We start from the raw sequence: 19,073 nt of genomic DNA, 5'->3' as shown, positions 1-19,073 counted from the left end.
CCCTCCCAGGATGGATGGATGGACGAACACACACCACCACCACCCCCCACTTCTGGGAGTAAAAGCAGAAAGGAAACTAGAGTAAGTTGTGATTTAAACATTTTAGTGTTGAATAAAAAGTGCTTAAACAGGAAGATTTGAGGAGACTGTATAAATTTTTAAATGGCAAGGTATTGGTGACAGTTAATAAAAATTCATATGTATGTGCTTTTAGAGTTACAAAATAGATTTTACTACAAACTGTATTTTTTAAATCCCCGAAAATATATGAAAAGTTTATCAACTTTCTTACTAGATTATTGGAGAAGCGAATTGTTAGCATGAACTGCCAGTAATTTAGTATACTGATTTTATAATAGATGTTTTATTTTTACATAGCCAAGTTACTTTAAATAAGTAGTACTCAAACTTTTTGAAATCCAAGGTAATCAAGATAATTTTGTATTGATAGATGAAATCTGTATTGTGTTACAATTTCCTTGGTCTAGGTTTTGACCGAGGACCACTTTTAGTACAGAAGGTGAAGTGGAGCCTCCAACCATCATTTTGAAGTTAAGCTTTAAGGCTAATCTTTCGTATTTAGACTGTGATATATAAGAAAATATCATTGTTTTTTATAGCTTCATAACGTACTGATGTATGTAATTTGCTTTAAAATCATCCTGTAGGAAGACACCAATATGGCCTGATATGAACAGTTGTTAAGTATAGGTATTTTGTGCAGTAGAAAGTTGGGTCTGCCTTAGTGTGCATATTTGAAAATCTTGATAATAAGAAAAAGAAAAACCTAGCATGCTTAGGTGCCCTTGTTAGAAAAACTGAAGAAAAAATTCAGTTGAAGTATTGAATCAATAAGTAATTCAGTACTTATCAGATTGCTAAGTATTCAATAGTAATACTTTGAATAAGGTATGGTTCAGAATGAACTTTATCCTTAGATTGAAATTATATGTATTAGATATAAGATGAATTTTGAGATGTTCTTTATAAAATGTATCGTTAGAAAAAGAACATATAATAAGCAAAAAGAGGAAAATAAAAAAAAGAATGCGTGTGTCCACTACGCCATTAGACTGGGTAAGTTGGTGATCCCCTGGCACCCTCTTTCTTTGTCAGAGCGCTCTTGGTGGTGATAAAGCTGGCAGGAAATGAAGCATTCTAAATGTAGGCTATAGTTAGAGGTCACTTGCATCTAGGAACATTTAGTACTTCATTTTTTTCTTCTTGAAAAGCATCATACTCCCTTTATCTTGATCGGTACACAGTGGGCTTTTCCCCGTTTTTCTTTCTCATATTTCTTTTTGAAGTGCATGTCAGTTGAAGCCTTGATCCCAAGTTGATTCTCTTGCTTCTTTCCTTATATTCTGTGTTTTTCCTTTATGCTCTATAGTTTTTCACAATTTCAGTTTTTTACTGAACTTAAATTTTTTTTTAAATTTTATATTTGAATATAGCCAATTAACAATGTCGTGATAGTTTCATGTGGACAGCAAAGGGACTCAGCCATAGCATGTACATGTATCCGCTCTCCCTGAACTTTTCATTCTTATTTTTTCTCTGCCATCTTTATGAGGGTAATAAAGTGAAACATTGTTTCCCTCCCCACTTTACGCCAGTTTTAAAGTTCTGTTTCTCTGGAGTCTTTTTTTCAGGAAGTCTTTGCTAAGCCTTAGTTGATTAGGCACTCTAGGCCCTTAATGATTGGCAGGGTGTAGTGGAGGCAAGCCAACCCTTGGCTGAAAGCTCTGCCTAGAGAAGAATAAGGAAAGCTTTTTGTTGAGGCAAGATTCTGCCCTAGTTTTCTGGTCAGTATATTCAGTTGTTTAGTAAATGATTCTCAGGTTTTAGGTAAGTCTAGATTTGTCTGAAGAATAGTGTGAGGGTGAATTAGTATATACTGCTGCTTACGTATATACTTGTTTTCATTCCTACTTCTACTTTTTACTTCTCTACTTTCTGATTGACACTTGGCCTCCCACACTTCAGAGGGCTGCCATAAAGAGTAAAAATAATGTTTATGTGTGTTGCATACTGTGTAAGTTTGAAAGTGCTAGAATAAAATTGTACTAAGAAGTCCCCAACATACAAACTCATATATTGTAAGTTTGGAACAAAGACATGAAAATGTCTTTTCCATAATGACATTGGAAATCATGGTCAGGTTACTAGGTCAGCCCACATACATTTTACCCAGTAACACGGCTAATATGTTTTGCTTTTGTATCAAGAAAAAAAACACTATAAAATGTTTTTTCTTAATGCCAGATATATCAAAGCACTTCTTAAACTGTGGCAACTGTAGATTTGAGTAGTTGGTTTCTGAGCCCTGTGGCATTGGCCAGAGGAGGAGCTCAGTGTGGAACATATCAGTCCCCTTCCCTAGTAATATATTGGGAGCTAGAATGGGGAACCCATTTTTTCCAAGGGGTGGGAAAGAAATGGTTAAATAACCAGTCTCAGATAGGCAAAAGATAAGGAGCTAAAATACAGCCAGAAGTGGACAAAGAACCTAGGTTTCTTCCATCATTGTATTTACCATGTGGTTTACAGATTGCTTTCTGCATACTAGAATGTTCATTAAAAATGCAAGTTTCTACACCCCAGTCCCATCCTATTGAATGGAAACATGGAACACATAATCCTGCTTAGTACTTGATTTTAAAATATAGGTTTCTTATTGACAGGAATAACTTTGTTAATTTCTGACCTTCATTTTGCCTTCTAAGTAAACTGTCGATTGTTTCTACTGTGGATGATAAAAACAATTGTATCCACAGCTCTTGTCACCTTTAGGTGTCAAGTGATCTTTGTGGTTATAAAAATCCAGTTTTGGAAGAGCAATTCCAGGATAATCAACACATACTTCCTTTACCTAAGACAGAAAATAGGACTTTAAGTTTCCAACTGCATTAAACACATTTAAACTTTTTGTACATTGATAAAAAACACAGTTCACATTTAAATATCTAGTCCACATTGGTAATTTACATCTAATATTTAATTTGTAGTACAAAGTGAACTTGTTAAGGGACAGACTTTGTAATGAAGGAAATTTTGTTAGGAATATCTGGAGACCATGAGCTCTTAAACTGGTCTCATTTGCAAATAGCTGCGTAATTCAGCATTTTCCTGAATATTACACAAAAAAGCCAAAATGCAAACATAAAATTAGATGCTAAGATTTTTAATATATATGTGAATGATTTTTATATTGATGAAAGTATTCCAGACAGTAATACTTGTGTTTATAATAAATTGTTGCTATAAATTTGAACTTAGAAAAGTTTAGAAAATGGTGCTTCTAATTTTGTGTTACAGACTAATTTGAAAAGTAATGTTACTTCTTAGTAAACCATCTGAAATCTGTTCTGATCCAGTCACCACAGTCTGCTTTATGATGCTATTTTAGATGACATTGTATTATATCAGGAGACAGTAACAGTTGACTTGTTCAGTGAAATTTGGTGTTTTAAAAATCCCATTGGACCTCTGTTGTCCAAAGATGACCTATGATTTTTTTGTGTGTGAAAGAAGTTAAAAAGGGAGAGGAGAGGACTTTTGAAACCCAAGGAAGGGTTGATTTTGAATAGCCTTTTCCCCCTGGCTTTCATTACTAGAGTGCTTATACTTTCTTTGTATTTATACTGAAAAAGAGGTGCTTATTACAGTTTAAGTGAAAACTTAAAAGTTTGGCAGTGATAGAGCTGTGGTTGAAGTATGTAGAGGAGATCATAATGTCTGTGTTTCACTATATCACATGGTAAAAGAGGATTTGGGGCTTTTTGTGGATGTAGTCCGTGATGTTTGACAGACTATCCTAGTGACTTATAAGTATTAAAATAAACAATTTTAAATACTAATGACTTTGATTAACTCTTTTAGGGTCTCTGAAGTACACCATACTACCTTTTTGAAAATCTTGCGTGGACAATGGCTACCCAAGGTTTGTATTGTAGTCTTCAGTTACTGAAACTGGGGCTCTGCTTTGTTGCCATTAACCCAGTCTGGCTCAGATTCCCCTGCTTTCCTCTCTCCCTGCTTACTTGTCAGGCTACCTTTTGCTCCATTTTCTGCCCACTTCTCCTAATGGCTTGGTGAAATAGCAAACAAGCCACCAGCAGGAATCTAGTCTGGATGACTGCTTCTGGAGCGTGGATGCAGTACCATTCTTCACTGATTCAGTGAGTAACTGTTAGGTGGTCTCCTAAGAGTATAGATTTTTCATCCCTGAGCTGATCCGATGGCCATCATTCTGTTATCCTTCGCTGTCTTTCAGACTTTATTTCTGAAAAGATTTCAGTGGGTCATATCACAGATTTTTATTTTCAAATTGAGATAATATTTTCCTGGTAGTAATATTGATGCTGTTTGATTTTTTTTTTTTTTTTATAGCTGATTTGATGGAGCTGGACATGGCCATGGAGCCAGACAGAAAAGCAGCCGTCAGTCACTGGCAGCAGCAGTCTTACCTGGACTCTGGAATCCATTCTGGTGCCACCACCACAGCTCCTTCTCTGAGCGGTAAAGGCAATCCTGAGGAAGAGGATGTGGATACCACCCAAGTCCTGTATGAGTGGGAACAGGGGTTTTCTCAGTCCTTCACTCAAGAACAAGTAGCTGGTAAGAATATTATTACCTTACTCAAAGTTAGAGTGCAGTTTTGAGAACTGCATAGTTACTCTTATAAAAGTTAGCATGCAACAGCTTAAATAAAACAGTGTGGTAAAGAAAAGGGAGTGATTGCAGCATCAGCTTGACTGTTGGGGTTAATGTTGAGCTATGGAGATCTGACTGTTGAATTCACCTTTTCCAGATATTGATGGACAGTATGCAATGACTCGAGCTCAGAGGGTGAGAGCTGCTATGTTCCCTGAGACGCTAGATGAGGGCATGCAGATCCCATCTACACAGTTTGATGCCGCTCATCCCACTAACGTCCAGCGTCTGGCTGAACCATCACAGATGCTGAAACATGCAGTTGTAAACTTAATTAACTATCAAGATGATGCAGAACTTGCCACACGTGCAATCCCTGAATTGACAAAACTGCTGAATGATGAGGACCAGGTAAGTAGAGACATGGCCAACTTTTTAATCTGCTTTGAAGGAAACTCCCAAGGAAATAGTCTTAAAATGTCTACCTTACTTCAGTATTTGAAAACTGAAAACTAATGTTTCTTAATTCTTGTATATTATAGGTGGTGGTTAATAAGGCTGCAGTTATGGTCCATCAGCTTTCTAAAAAGGAAGCTTCGAGACACGCCATCATGCGTTCTCCTCAGATGGTGTCTGCTATTGTACGCACCATGCAGAACACAAATGACGTGGAGACAGCTCGCTGCACTGCTGGGACCTTGCACAATCTTTCCCACCATCGTGAGGGCTTGCTGGCCATCTTTAAATCTGGGGGCATTCCTGCCCTGGTGAAGATGCTCGGGTAAGAAAGCATGGTCAGAATGCTCCAAGCTCAGGAGGAGGAGAGTGCAATCACACCATTTCTGATGAGACTTTTTTCCTTCTTCCCAGTTCACCAGTGGATTCTGTATTGTTTTATGCCATTACAACTCTCCACAACCTTTTATTGCATCAGGAAGGAGCTAAAATGGCCGTGCGTTTAGCTGGCGGGCTGCAGAAAATGGTTGCCTTGCTCAACAAAACGAATGTTAAATTCTTGGCTATTACAACAGATTGTCTTCAGATTCTAGCTTACGGCAATCAAGAAAGCAAGGTAAAAGAATTATTCTGAATGTGGTTGTCAGGGAGCCTTGGAGACCCCCAGTGTCATGTCCTTCTACAGATTTTTGCAGATTTATTGTATGCCTTATACTCTGTATGTATCTCAGAGAAGTTGGACATCTCTGTTTTACTGTTTGAGTTGGTGTGTACACTGTACTAGGTGATAGGGACATAGCATGCAGGCTGTTCTTAAAGCTTTCATTGTCGGGTGGAAGAGAGACATTGAAATAATAAGCTACTTTATTTAGTTCAAGTTTTAGGAGGAAGTATAAGGGCTATATGAGAGCATGTAAATGAACCAGACCCTTTTTTGAGGGTTTATGCAGATTTCTTGGAGAAAGTGATGGATGAGTTCAGCTCTTATGGATGAAAAGGGATTGACTAAGGTGAATGAAGGTTAGGGAGAGGAAATGGCATCTGTGACAGTTCTCCTGAGGGAGGGAGGACCAGGTGAGGTTTGGAAATTCAGGAAATACAGAGAGTAAGGAAGAGAAGGGGTGTGAGATAAGACTGTTGAGATAGGGCAGATCCTGCAGGGCTTAGTGGAACATGTTAAAAGAATAATGGGAAACAGTTCTTAGCAGAAGCAGACAGTGAAAAGATTTGTCTTTGGAAATCGGGGTAGAGTCAGGAGGTGGGGTATGCAGGGAAGGAAAGGTGGGGATAAATATTTAATGCTGTCTCTTTTTGAGGTGGATATGATGAGGAAAGGCAAAGAGACAAAGCATATATTAGGAGTGTTTATTAATAAGTGCCCATTCTGGTTCAGATTTCCATGCAACAAATCAGCCGTGACATAACTTTTATATCTGGGCATTACTGTTTACAACAACATGGATTTTGTTTTTTTTTCCTTTTACTATGATCAGTGTGGGAAGAATAATACTGGGCCAGTTTATATATTTTTGGGAGAACTGAGGTACACGAATGTGAGTGAAATTTTGTAGCAGCAGGGCTTAAATATGACCCCAGTCTGGGGGTCTAGTTAATGACGACCAGGTGTACATTTATGTCACTACGCTGCTGAGATTCTTGTATAATAAAATCAGTTGGTAATAAAGGCTTTTCTCGGGCATTTGATCAAGATTCCATGATTAACAATATATACACATCTTTCTAGCTCATCATCCTGGCTAGTGGTGGACCTCAAGCTCTAGTGAATATAATGAGGACCTACACTTACGAGAAGCTACTGTGGACCACAAGCAGAGTGCTGAAGGTGCTGTCTGTCTGCTCCAGTAACAAGCCGGCTATTGTAGAAGCTGGTAAGTGTACTTGGCTATTCTGAGTTCTCATGCATGCAGCATATGTAGTTCTCATTAGATTGCCTTTCTTAGGAAAAGGGTGATCAAACTGACCTTCACAGGCTGAAAGTAATGGTTGTATTCAGCTTGAAGCCAAAGTTGCATTCAGACAAAGGACGTGTTCTGCTTGACACCTTCTTTGGTGCTGTTCAAGCCTAGTTCAGGCAGAGATCATATTACCAAAAACAATGGCTGATAATAGGCTTGATAACAGCTATTCCAGAAATACCTGAAATGTATTTGTTTAAAAAAAAAATACAGATTTTTAGGCTTACTTAATCAGAATTCCTGGAGTATTGAAGTGACAAGAGAGTCAATAATAGCTGGAAATGCATGGGACTGGAGGCCTAGGAATCTCGATTATAAGAAGTTTCCCATTGGGGAGGGAGGTGGGAGGGGTTTCAGGATGGGGAACACATGTGCACCCATGGCTGATTCATGTCAGTATATGGTGAAAACCACTATAATATTGTAAAGTTAATTAGCCTCAAATTAAATTAAAAAAAAATTTCCCAGGTTATTCTGATGCTCATTTATTCTGAAAATATTCAGCCCCTGTGTTTCAAGCTGATATGCAGTGGGCAACAAAATAGGTATGGTCCCCGTATTTATTCTTGTATAATAAAACCAGGCTGGTGAAGGAGACAGAAATATGCAAAAAGATGGGGTGATTACAAACTGGAATGTGTTACGAGAGAAATGAACAGCAAATAGTGATACAGAGTTAATGGGGCAGGAATGTCCTTCTGTAAGAGGCGGATGTTAAATGAAATCACAGAATGAGAAGGCTTCATGTGTATGAGAAGTAAGGAGTAAGTGCAATCCAGATGGTCCTAAAGGTAGGAAAGAAATCGCTGCGTTCTAGGTGCTGAAGAGGAAGTCTGTGTAACTAGAACCTAGTGAGTAGTGGGATGAATAGCTCAGGATGACGGTGATGGGCCAGAGCCAGGCAGGCCTGTGTTGTGCCAGACTTTCTAGGTCCCTGGATGATGTTTATTCGTGCTTTATTGCAGCTTTGGAAACACAGGTGTTGAATGCTTAGGTCCATTTGAGATGAAGTGCAAATCCTAAAGGGTTCCTGAAGGTTATGCTAAAGAATTCAGTCTTTATCTTATAATGAGAAGCTGTTGTTGGCTACAGCATCACAGTGAGGTGTTTGGAATATTAATATTAGCATCATGTGACAGTTTGACCAAAGGCAAGCAGACCAGGCTTCTGGGATGTGTTACACACTTTTAGGAATGAAATCATTTGATATTAAAAATATGTAGCAAAGGATGAATGTTATTTAGGGAGTTGATATCTGTGAAGTGACTAAAAGGTCAGTAGGTAGCTGGAAATGTTTGCTTCTGGAATGCTAGGGAAGACTGGGTGGGGACAGAGATTAGGGAGTTCCTTTCTTAGTGGATGCGGGTAAGGGCTGTAGGGAAGTCAGGGGGCTGCCTCAAAGCCATCTTCACCCTGGGCATGCTCAATCAGAATATGTGTGTGTTTAAGTCTCTGCAGGCAGTTCTGAGAGGCATCTGGAATTAAGATCCACTCTCTTAGAGTTGATGGTTCTAGTAGAGGGAGAGAAGGGAGACAGGAACCAAGTCGTTTTGAAACTACTGAGCATCAGCCTTGTGCACTCTGTTAGCAGCTGGAGCTACTATGAGGAAGGCACCAGATAGGGAGGGTCTGGTCTGAGTGGTGGGCTCCATTAGAGCTGTGGAAAATGCTGTGAAGGAAAAGTACAAAGTATGTGAGAATAGCAGCAAGTTGACCCAGTCTAATTGAGGAAATAAAACAGACCTGAAAAGATAAACAAGGAGACAAGGGAACTACATCCCACTGCATTTGGGTAAAGAACCTGCCTGCCAGTGCAGGAGACATGAGACACAGGTTCGATTCCTGAGTGGGGAAGATCCCCTGAAGAAGGAAATGGCAGCCTACTCCAGTATTCTTGCCTGGGGAATTCCATGGATGGAGGAGCCTGGTGGGCTACAGTTCATAGAGTTGCAAAGAGTTGGACACAACTCAAGTGACTTAGCATGCATAGCATTGCATGGCTGACCTAACCTAATTGAGGAAATAAAACAGATCTGAAAAGATAAACAAGGAGACAAGGGAAAGCATATCCCACTGCATTTAGAAGTGATTTCAATGGGAGAGAGATGGTGAAGTTAAGCTAGCCAGTGTGTGGGGAATCGAGCTTCCATTTAGACTCCTCTACAGTGTAAACGTCCTTCATTAGGGTCCTAAACAATAGGAGGTTGTGAATCTTTGAAGAGCATCTTTTGCCTTTAATACAGTCCCCAGAGTAAGCATTCTGGTGCTGCCTTTTTAGACTGTTTCCACCCTGTGAGTTTACATTAGCTCCTTCAGGGATTTGCTCGGATGGCACCTTCACAGTCAGGTGTCCTGGTTACCCTACTTTAAATTGTAGCCCCCTCTTTTGTCTTTGTTGTTTGTACACTAACACCATTTGACATATAGTTTTAGCTTTCTAATAGTATATTTGTTTATTTTGTGCTTGCAACTAGACCACAAGCTCTATGAAAGTATGATTTTTAGACTGTTTGCCTCACTGATACAGCTCCAATGCAAAACAGGGCCTGGTATTAAATAGTCTTGAAATGACTGGATGAAAGGAAATAAGTAATAGGACTATTAATTACAGGGAGACTGTGGAGATAATGATGGCTTTTCCGCACAGGGAAGAAACAATAGATACATAACACAAGTTGTCACTAGCTGAGGTGAACTAGAAAGGAGGGAAACTGAGCAGCATTCTAGAAAATGAAAGAAAATAAAGGACTTAGATGGAGGGGATAAGCTTTGGCAACAAAGAAGGATACCCTCTGAGACTAAAGAAGACACTTAGTACTGATAGAAATTGTGAGCTAATGGCCATCACCTTAGATGCTTTTTAATCTTTTTAGGTGGAATGCAAGCTTTAGGACTTCACCTGACAGATCCAAGTCAGCGCCTTGTTCAGAACTGCCTTTGGACTCTAAGGAATCTTTCAGATGCTGCAACTAAACAGGTACATTCAGAGTAAATTGGTGCCTTACTGGTAAGTGTCAAGCTGAATATGTACTGAGTGTCCGTTTTCATCTCCACAGGAAGGGATGGAAGGTCTTCTTGGGACTCTTGTTCAGCTTCTGGGCTCAGATGATATCAATGTGGTCACCTGTGCAGCTGGAATTCTTTCTAATCTCACTTGCAATAATTATAAGAACAAGATGATGGTGTGCCAAGTGGGTGGCATAGAGGCCCTTGTGCGCACGGTCCTCCGTGCTGGGGACAGGGAAGACATCACTGAGCCTGCCATCTGTGCCCTTCGTCATCTGACCAGCCGGCACCAGGAGGCTGAGATGGCCCAGAACGCTGTTCGCCTTCACTACGGGCTACCTGTGGTGGTTAAACTCCTACATCCACCATCCCACTGGCCTCTGATCAAGGTAAACTGTCAAACGTTGAAGGTTGCAGAATTGAAAACAGACTACTTCCAACTATGACTAGCAGCCCGTTTCTGCACTGGGGACTGGCTGACAAGGAGCTGTAAATAGGAAGTATGGGTGGGATGAGGGTGGGGGTGAAGTGTTGTGTCGTCAGTTTACTTCCAAGTGATGGTGACAGATGCAGTGTGGTAGGCATTTTAGACTAAGAACATGATTTTGTTGTATGCCAGTTCTTTATTCTTTCTTCTTATCTGCAGGCTACTGTTGGATTGATTCGAAATCTTGCCCTTTGTCCAGCAAATCATGCACCTTTGCGTGAGCAGGGTGCCATTCCACGACTAGTTCAGTTGCTGGTTCGTGCACACCAGGATACCCAGCGTCGTACATCTATGGGTGGAACACAGCAGCAGTTTGTGGTAGGTAAATCTTAGTAGTGACCCCTGGCCTTTTAAAAGGAATGCATAAATCCATAGGCTCCTGAACTACTTCGGTCATTGGCTTCCTCCATTCTCTAGCTTCCTGAAGGGCTGCTTGCTACTGGCTTAAAGAACCACCATGTCTCTGTGGCTGCGGAGAATGAAAGGAGTAACATGGCCCCTGGTGATACCTCCCTTGACATATCCTTCACATCGCTGCCTCCTCAATCTTACAAAGGGAGTGTGGGGTGTGATTTACTGCTATGGGGTCTCATCTTGTCCATACAAAAGGTTCACCTGTCCGAAGTAGCAGAGGCATTAATTTGAATCCAAGTCTGTCTGATTTCAGAGCCTGTTATCCCCCACTGCAGTTCTACCTATAAACATACATTGTTAAAAATTTATTTTTAATGGGAGTATAATTTCTGTACAATGTTGTGGTGATTTCTGTTGTCCAGTAGCATGGATCAGCTATGAGTATACCCACATCCCCTCCCTCTTGAGCCCCCTCATCCCCAGCCCTCAGGCTGAGCTCCCTATGGTATTCAGGCATCTTCCCACTAGTTAGCTGTTTTACATGTGGTAGCGTATATACGTCAGTGCTACTTTCTCAGTTCATCCCACCTGCTCCTTCCTGTTAGGTCCACCAGTTCTTCTCTATCTCTGTTCTTGCCCTGCAGATACGTTCATCAGTACCACTTTTCTAGATTCTATATATGCATTAATATACGATGTTTTTCTCTTTCTGACTTCTTTCACTCTGTATGACAGACTCTAGGTTCATCCACCTCACTACAACTGATTCAGTTTCATTCCTTTTAAGGCTAATATTTCACCGTATATGTCTACCACAGCTGTTTTATCCATTCATCTATTGATGGACATCTAGGTTGCTTGCATGTCCTGGCTGTTGTAAATAGTGCTTCTATGAACATTGGGATACAAGTGTCCTTTTGAATTATGGTTTTTTCAGGGTATATGCCCAGTAGTGGGATTGCTGGGTCATACGGTAGTAATATTCATATTTTTAAAATGAATCTCCAAAAAAATTAAATAAATAAATAAATAAAATGAATCTCCATACTCTTCTCCACAAGTTGTATCAATTTATGTTTCCACAAACCGTGCAGGAAGATTCCCTTTTCTCCATATCCTCTCCAGCATTTATTGTTTGTAGATACCTATAAATATTTAACACATCTTTTACTGTCTCTTCCAAGAGTGGTTTAAACTATTTCCATGGACTTACAAGAATATCAACAAGAATACGTGGTAGTATTTCTGGGAACTTTACTTGTAATCTTAGCCTGAAATTTTTAATAGTCTGAAACTTTGATGTCAAGTTTTCAGTCTTAAAGTAGCTTCATTATTAAGTAAAGATACTTATGATTCCCCAGCATGTGTTTTAAGACTCAGAGTCTCTTACTTAATCAGGTTAGAGAACAAGACTTTACACAATAGATCTTGAGACGTCGCTAGTTACGATTAGGATGCACTCATAGGGCGTTGGGCTTTCTCCACTCAGTACTTTGGATATCGGCCAGTCTCCATGAGGTGGCTTAACAGAATGCAAAAGGTACCTTTTAATCTCTTCTCTGGGAAGAAAGGAGCTTTTGTGTTATAATAAAAGTAAAGTTGGATATAAAAGCTGTAGCAAAGTTATAACCTTTCTTAAAACTCAGAAAGAGGGAAAGCAGACTGTAGCTATGTTTTGCAAAAGCTAACTTCCTTATCCCATATTATAGGCTATCAGTTGAGTAGTCTTGGAGGAGGTGAGTGGATTTTCTCCTGCCAACTCGGTAGACTTTTAGCAGTAGGTGGTAAAACTTTGCTAAATTTTCACCAAATACACATAGGTATACAAAGATCGAGGGAGTACCTGAAGGAAAACACTGACAGTGTGTGCACATCACTTTCCCATCTTGGTGTCTGCTTTCTTCCCTTTACCCAGAGTGCTGGGTGCCTTGTTGGGAAGAGAGTGATCTTTGGGAGTCAGAGGTACATTGAAGCTGTGCTTTTCCGTGCACAGTTTTGGAGGTGCTGCTTGGAATTAGTGCTGACAAGAGGCCACTTTCACAAAGTGACCCTCAATTAGTGGATCCATCTTCATTCCTGAACTTACTTGCAAATTCTGGTGAATAGTGATTACTACTCAGAACAGGAAAGCCTTTCAAGCATATAAACTTTAGAGAGCACAATCCCCTATTAACGATGTTTCTTTTGGTAGGAGGGAGTCCGCATGGAAGAAATAGTTGAAGGTTGTACTGGAGCCCTTCACATCCTAGCTCGGGATGTTCACAACCGAATCGTTATCAGAGGACTAAATACCATTCCATTGTTTGTGCAGGTATGTTTGTTTTAAGTGAGGTGTTCTAGAATCTGCATGTCAGTAAAATTTCAGGATTTTAAAGATAAGCAAAGTATAAGGAAATTAGGGGCCAAAATAGTAGATATTATTTCATCTACTATCACCGTTTATAAAATGGCTGTGCTGCTCATGCTATTTTTCAAGTACAAAAAATAGAAAGTGTGTCATGTCCTTTTAGTTGAATCCATTTATGAAAACACCCTTCATTTTTCTTGGGAAGTAGAGAGGGAGAAGCACTGGGACTAGAGCCTCAGGAGGAGGAGGGTTCCACTCTGCTTTCAGGTGTGCTCGGTTAGAAGGGATGGAAGCTGCCTGGGCTGCCGCAGCACAAACCCCTCGTCACCTCTGGGTTTTCCAAATCTTAATTTGAATAATACTCAGGAGAAGAGGCTTGAGCTAAAAATGCTCCAGAAAACCATTGCTGCCAAGCATCAAACACTCACGAACATAAACTCGAGTGTATGATTTAATGCAGGCTTCCTATTTAATACAAGTGGTGCAGATACCACAGTGGGGTGCTCGCCATGTTTTACCTTTGGATTTGATTAGGTTTCATGTGTGTTTTCTCCTCAGCTGCTTTATTCTCCTATTGAAAATATCCAAAGAGTAGCTGCAGGGGTCCTCTGTGAACTTGCTCAGGACAAGGAAGCTGCAGAAGCTATTGAAGCCGAGGGAGCCACAGCTCCTCTGACAGAATTACTTCATTCTAGGAATGAAGGTGTGGGTAAGTAGGAAAGGAATCAGAGCCTTTAGCTTGTGTACACTGAAGCCTCAGCTTTTCCTCAAAGACCATTTTTCCTTCCTCTCCCAGCAACATATGCAGCTGCTGTTTTGTTCCGAATGTCTGAGGACAAGCCACAGGATTATAAGAAACGGCTTTCGGTTGAGCTGACCAGTTCTCTCTTCAGAACGGAGCCAATGGCTTGGAATGAGGTAGGCAGTGTGAGCACGTTTATTTGATGGTTCGCTAGAGCACCAAGGCAGTTTGTGGTTTCCTCTCGAACGACTCGGTGCACATTCATTTGCATTGACTATGTCCTTGGCTTGAATATTCATTCTTTACACTAGCTTAGCAACTGCTGTAAGGAAAAACTACAGCTTTATACAGCCTGTTTAGAACAAACAAGTTAGAATTTGTAAGGGAGATAGATGAAAAAGTTAACAGATTAAAAAACACTTTTGAAAGTTGTTAGGAAAGGGGCAGTCGATTAAACGTTGTTAGTTGGAGGTCAGTTTATCAGTACTTTTAAAAAATACTGTTTTTCACCTACTTTTCTACTTGAATTTCTATTAATTTGTTCAGTATTTGTCCTTGATACAAATTGAAATAGTCAAACCACCCTGAAAGTTGATACAGTCATTGTACATAATCATAAGGTGGATTATAAAGAGAGAGGCTATATACTGTTAGGAAAAGAGAAGCAAACTGCTAAACAGTAATAGTAATATATTAATTGGCTGTTGAATAGATAATCTCAACCATTCCAACTTGAGCTCTGAACATCCTCACCCAGCCCTTTCTCCAGACCTGTTCCACACAGTTAATGGCAACTTAGTTCTTCTAGCTGTGCAGGCTCTAGGGATCTTTTCATAACACATCCTGTCAGCAACTCCTATTGAGGGTAGAAACAAAACACCTATTTTGTTTCCTGTTATATTTCTAGCACTTAATAAGTACTTGGTAATATATTTGCAGAAAGAATAAATTACAAAGTATTTCTGTGATTGTGTACATCTGTATTTTGAAGTAATTCTGCACTTTGTAAGTAGTTCTACAGTGTTTTGAGTTCTTTATTCCTTTTGTAATCTGAGAATAAGTATGTTTTCAAAATATCAGAGTATCCTTTGAGTTGAGAATTTCCATTTTGCTTCCTTGCCTGTACCTGTTCATCTAGACTGCTGATCTTGGACTTGATATTGGTGCCCAGGGAGAACCCCTTGGATATCGCCAGGATGGTATGTATCTCATATTTCTTGATTATCTCCAGATCAAGCTAAAGGTCCAGAGCTTTGTCAGAAGAGCTGTTTTGCTTGTCTTGGGAGGACCTGTTGGCAGGAAAGTAGTGGTAGCAATTAAAGGCAGTTCTTAAATTCTAGAGTCAGCAGTAATTTCTTTATTTGTGCACAGGGAATTCTCAGCCACACACCAAGCAAGCACTGGATCATACCAGTAAATGTGTGTCACTGCTGCCAGACCTCTGCAGTACGTGTGTTACACGTTGCCTGGCTTTCTATTCAATTTTTCGTTCAGAGAACCCTTATATAATACCTGTGTCTATAATTCTAGACTCAGATCTGGGATGTGTATTTACATAGCTTTTCAGAAAACTCTGAAAATCTAAGTAATTCAAATTTGGGTATATACTGTTTATCTTACAATCTTACCTGTTTTTCCCTAGTTAATACACTTAAAGCTCATAAGCTTCTTACCTTGACAGGTATATAAATATTAAGCCTTTGGATAAAAACATACAAAGGTTTCATAGGAAAGTGGCACGCTTTCTTAGTACTTCTGTGGGTATCACCTAGACTTTATATAACAAATACATAGCTGTTGCCACTGCTCAGCAACCGGTCTCTGCCCAGGAAAAGGCCAGACGTCCAGGACTGGAACCTGCTGATCTGCCTTTGGTGGAAACAGACCGTGTGCCTCCTTGTGTGGCCTGACACTGGGTAGTTACTCAGCTTAAGAAAGCAAGAAGGTGGAGAGGCTAGAAGGAATGCTTTCTGACACATTTGCTATCCTGGGATCCCCCTAACTCTGTGCTCACGTCATGTCTTCTCTCTCTCTCTCTCTCCCCCCCCTCACCCACCATGTCACTGCCCCAACTCCCAGATCCCAGCTATCGTTCTTTTCACTCTGGTGGGTACGGCCAGGACGCCTTGGGGATGGACCCCATGATGGAACATGAGATGGGCGGCCACCACCCTGGTGCTGACTATCCAGTTGACGGGCTGCCAGATCTGGGGCATGCCCAGGACCTCATGGATGGGCTGCCCCCGGGCGACAGCAATCAGCTGGCCTGGTTTGATACTGACCTGTAAATCATCCTTTAGGTAAGAAGTTAAACAAGCCAGTTTGGGTAAAATACTTTTACTCTGCCTACAGAACTTCAGAAAGACTTGGTTGGTAGGGTGGGAGTGGTTTAGGCCTATTTGTAAATCTGCCACAAAAAAAGATACGTACTTTGAAAGATGTCTTGGAACATTTGAATGTTCTCAGATTTCTGGTTGTTAGGTGGTCATGTGTGGAAGTTATTAACTTTAATGTTTTTTGCCACAGCTTTTGCAACTTAATACTCAGATGAGTAACATTTGCTGTTTTAAACATTAATAGCAGCCTTTCTCTCTTTATACAGCTGTATTGTCTGAACTTGCATTGTGATTGGCCTGTAGAGTTGCTGAGAGGGCTCGAGGGGTGGGCTGGTATCTCAGAAAGTGCCTGACACACTAACCAAGCTGAGTTTCCTATGGGAACAATTGAAGTAAACTTTTTGTTCTGGTCCTTTTTGGTCGAGGAGTTACAATACAAATGGATTTTGGGAGTGACTCAAGAAGTGAAGAATGCACAAGAATGGATCACAAGATGGAATTTATCAAACTCTAGCCTTGCTTGTTAAATTTTTTTTTTTTTTAATATCTGTAATGGTACTGACTTTGCTTGCTTTGAAGTAGCTTTTTTTTTTTTTTTTGCAGTAACTGTTAGTTTTTAAGTCTCTCGTAGTGTTAAGTTATAGTGAATACTGCTACAGCAATTTCTAATTTCTAAGAATCGAGTAATGGTGTAGAAACACTAATTCATAATCACTCTAATTGTAATCTGATAAAGTGTAACATTGTGTAGCCTTTTTGTATAAAATAGACAAATAGAAATGGTCCAATTAGTTTCCTTTTTAATATGCTTAAAATAAGCAGGTGGATCTATTTCACGTTTTTGATCAAAAACTTTATTTGGGATATGTATGGGTAGGTAAGTCAGTAAGAGGTGTTATTTGGAACCTTGTTTTGGACAGTTTACCAGTTGCCTTTTATCCCAAAGTTGTTGTAACCTGCTGTGATACAATGCTTCAAGAGAAAATGCGGTTATAAAAATGGTTCAGAATTAAACTTTTAATTCATTCGATTGTGTCACCTTTTTTTCCTTGTCATTAAGCGGTCTGTGAGGGTAATAAGTTTTCCTCAGGATGAAGTTGAACTGAGTAAACAGATAGTGACATAATTTAAGTTGTAATGGTGGAAGAACCTTACTGCTAATAGATGGAATTGTTCTGTCAAATTTCTTTACACTGGTCCTGGGTTTTTAAAGTGCACCAAAATGTTTTAGCTTTGCACATTTAGCTGTGTAGGAGGAGAGTGTCCACCATCTCTAACTGAAGGACTCTGGGCTTACAGCCTATGGCCAAGACTCCTTCAGCCTGGCTGCAGGTATGTATATAATTCTGTCCGAGTGACCAGAGGCCTCACGGTTCAAAGGCATCTCGTTCTTCGCGACATAGAACAAAGTGTGTTAGTCAGTTGTGTCTGACTGTCTGCAACCCTGTGGACTGTAGCCCACCAGGCTCCTCTGTCCATGGGGTTCTGAACTCCAAATAAGCTTCCCACCCCCAACCCCAAACTCCATCACGTGGTCTCATTCCTTTAAGGTAATAATGAAGAATTACCCACATGGATTTGGACTTCAAGCACCTTCACAGAAGTGTGACTCATTTGGAGCGGGGAATCCCTTCAACTCCACTTTGAACTGATAATTAAGATGCTTTACCTGTCGATGTTTATCTGAACATAATCAGAGCGAACTAGAATGGGCCTTCTTCCATTGCTCTCTGCCAGGTGAGCCTGTCATCCTGGTGGTAGGTCTGACAAGTTTTTAGTTCATCCCTGAGGGCAGAGTCAGTATACCTGTTAGAACTTGTGTTTTGGGGCTTTAAAAAGAGTGAAAGTGTTTGTACCGAGAGAGCCGTTTCTAATTGACTATGTATTTAAACATGTACTTAGTTCCTTGTTGTTGGATGAGGACCCTGTATAAAAGCTTTATAAATTCTTCCCTGTGGTCTAATTGGGATGAGAGGGAAAACGTGTGTGTATTTGGTGACGGGGCAGTTCTGCTTCCAGTGCGTGACACAGAGAACAAAGGCAGCACCGCACGAGCTGTTTGCAGGTCAGAGTGAAGATCTCCGTAGTGAGCTCAGCCTCTAACATCAAGAACCACAGCAGGCTGTTTTATTTAAAGAACTTTTTAAAACCAGAAAATATTTCAGAGCTCTGCCTAAAATCATCATAGTTTTGAAGTTCCATGTAGAAACTTAATATGAAGGTTAATCTGATTCAGCAAAGTAGCTCTGCAATGTACTGAAAAGGACAAAGGGACGAGAACAGCCAGGACACTTGTGAAAAAGGAGATAAGAGGACGTGTTCTATAAGCTGTTGAGGCATGACTGTAAAACTTGAGGTAAAGCTAGAGGTAGTTAACATTATTGACTGGAGATGTATCAACACATTTTTAGAGATGGATAGAATTAACATCACTGTCAGAAACTGTTAGAGCATACAACTTAAGATTGTCATTATTCACATTTTGTTCTGTTCACTTTTTGTTCCAACTCTGTGTGTATTATAAATGTAAAATTTTCAAAATTTTGAGCAACATATATACTAGTGTCTCAGAAGATGAGAGTTCTTCAGAATATAGTTCTGATTCAGACAATGTAAATATCATACCAACAAAAAACCTTAGTGATTCTAATACAGAAAGAAAAAAGAAAAGTCAAGATTCTGGAGAATGCTTCTTTGCTTCTGCAGAAAAATG

General features: G+C 40.0%; 1 protein-coding gene across 4 annotated transcripts in view; it reads left to right on the top strand.

Moving 5' to 3' along the window:
- Positions 1 to 18,308, top strand: part of CTNNB1 (catenin (cadherin-associated protein), beta 1, 88kDa) — a 48,055-nt gene extending 29,747 nt beyond the window's left edge. The window contains exons 2-16 of one of the 4 annotated variants that reach the window (XM_010835465.1): positions 3,883 to 3,943; positions 4,393 to 4,620; positions 4,814 to 5,067; positions 5,199 to 5,437; positions 5,527 to 5,728; positions 6,857 to 7,001; positions 9,962 to 10,065; positions 10,145 to 10,483; positions 10,741 to 10,899; positions 13,127 to 13,246; positions 13,841 to 13,991; positions 14,079 to 14,200; positions 15,163 to 15,223; positions 16,104 to 16,324; positions 17,911 to 18,308. In XM_010835465.1, the coding sequence (XP_010833767.1) occupies positions 3,931 to 3,943; positions 4,393 to 4,620; positions 4,814 to 5,067; positions 5,199 to 5,437; positions 5,527 to 5,728; positions 6,857 to 7,001; positions 9,962 to 10,065; positions 10,145 to 10,483; positions 10,741 to 10,899; positions 13,127 to 13,246; positions 13,841 to 13,991; positions 14,079 to 14,200; positions 15,163 to 15,223; positions 16,104 to 16,312 (2,346 nt within the window). In that variant the 5' untranslated portion in view covers positions 3,883 to 3,930 and the 3' untranslated portion in view covers positions 16,313 to 16,324; positions 17,911 to 18,308. Of the gene's footprint in view, positions 1 to 3,882; positions 3,944 to 4,392; positions 4,621 to 4,813; positions 5,068 to 5,198; positions 5,438 to 5,526; positions 5,729 to 6,856; positions 7,002 to 9,961; positions 10,066 to 10,144; positions 10,484 to 10,740; positions 10,900 to 13,126; positions 13,247 to 13,840; positions 13,992 to 14,078; positions 14,201 to 15,162; positions 15,224 to 16,103; positions 17,391 to 17,910 lie in introns of those variants that run through there. The other 3 variants (XM_010835464.1, XM_010835463.1, XM_010835462.1) reach the window with 3 other exon arrangements.
- The last annotated feature ends 765 nt before the right edge of the window (positions 18,309 to 19,073 follow it).

The sequence above is a fragment of the Bison bison genome, unplaced genomic scaffold (assembly GCF_000754665.1).
Source record: "Bison bison bison isolate TAMUID 2011002044 unplaced genomic scaffold, Bison_UMD1.0 scf7180017864043, whole genome shotgun sequence".
Classification (NCBI taxonomy): domain Eukaryota; kingdom Metazoa; phylum Chordata; class Mammalia; order Artiodactyla; family Bovidae; genus Bison; species Bison bison.
This window is presented reverse-complemented; position numbering and strand designations above follow the sequence as displayed.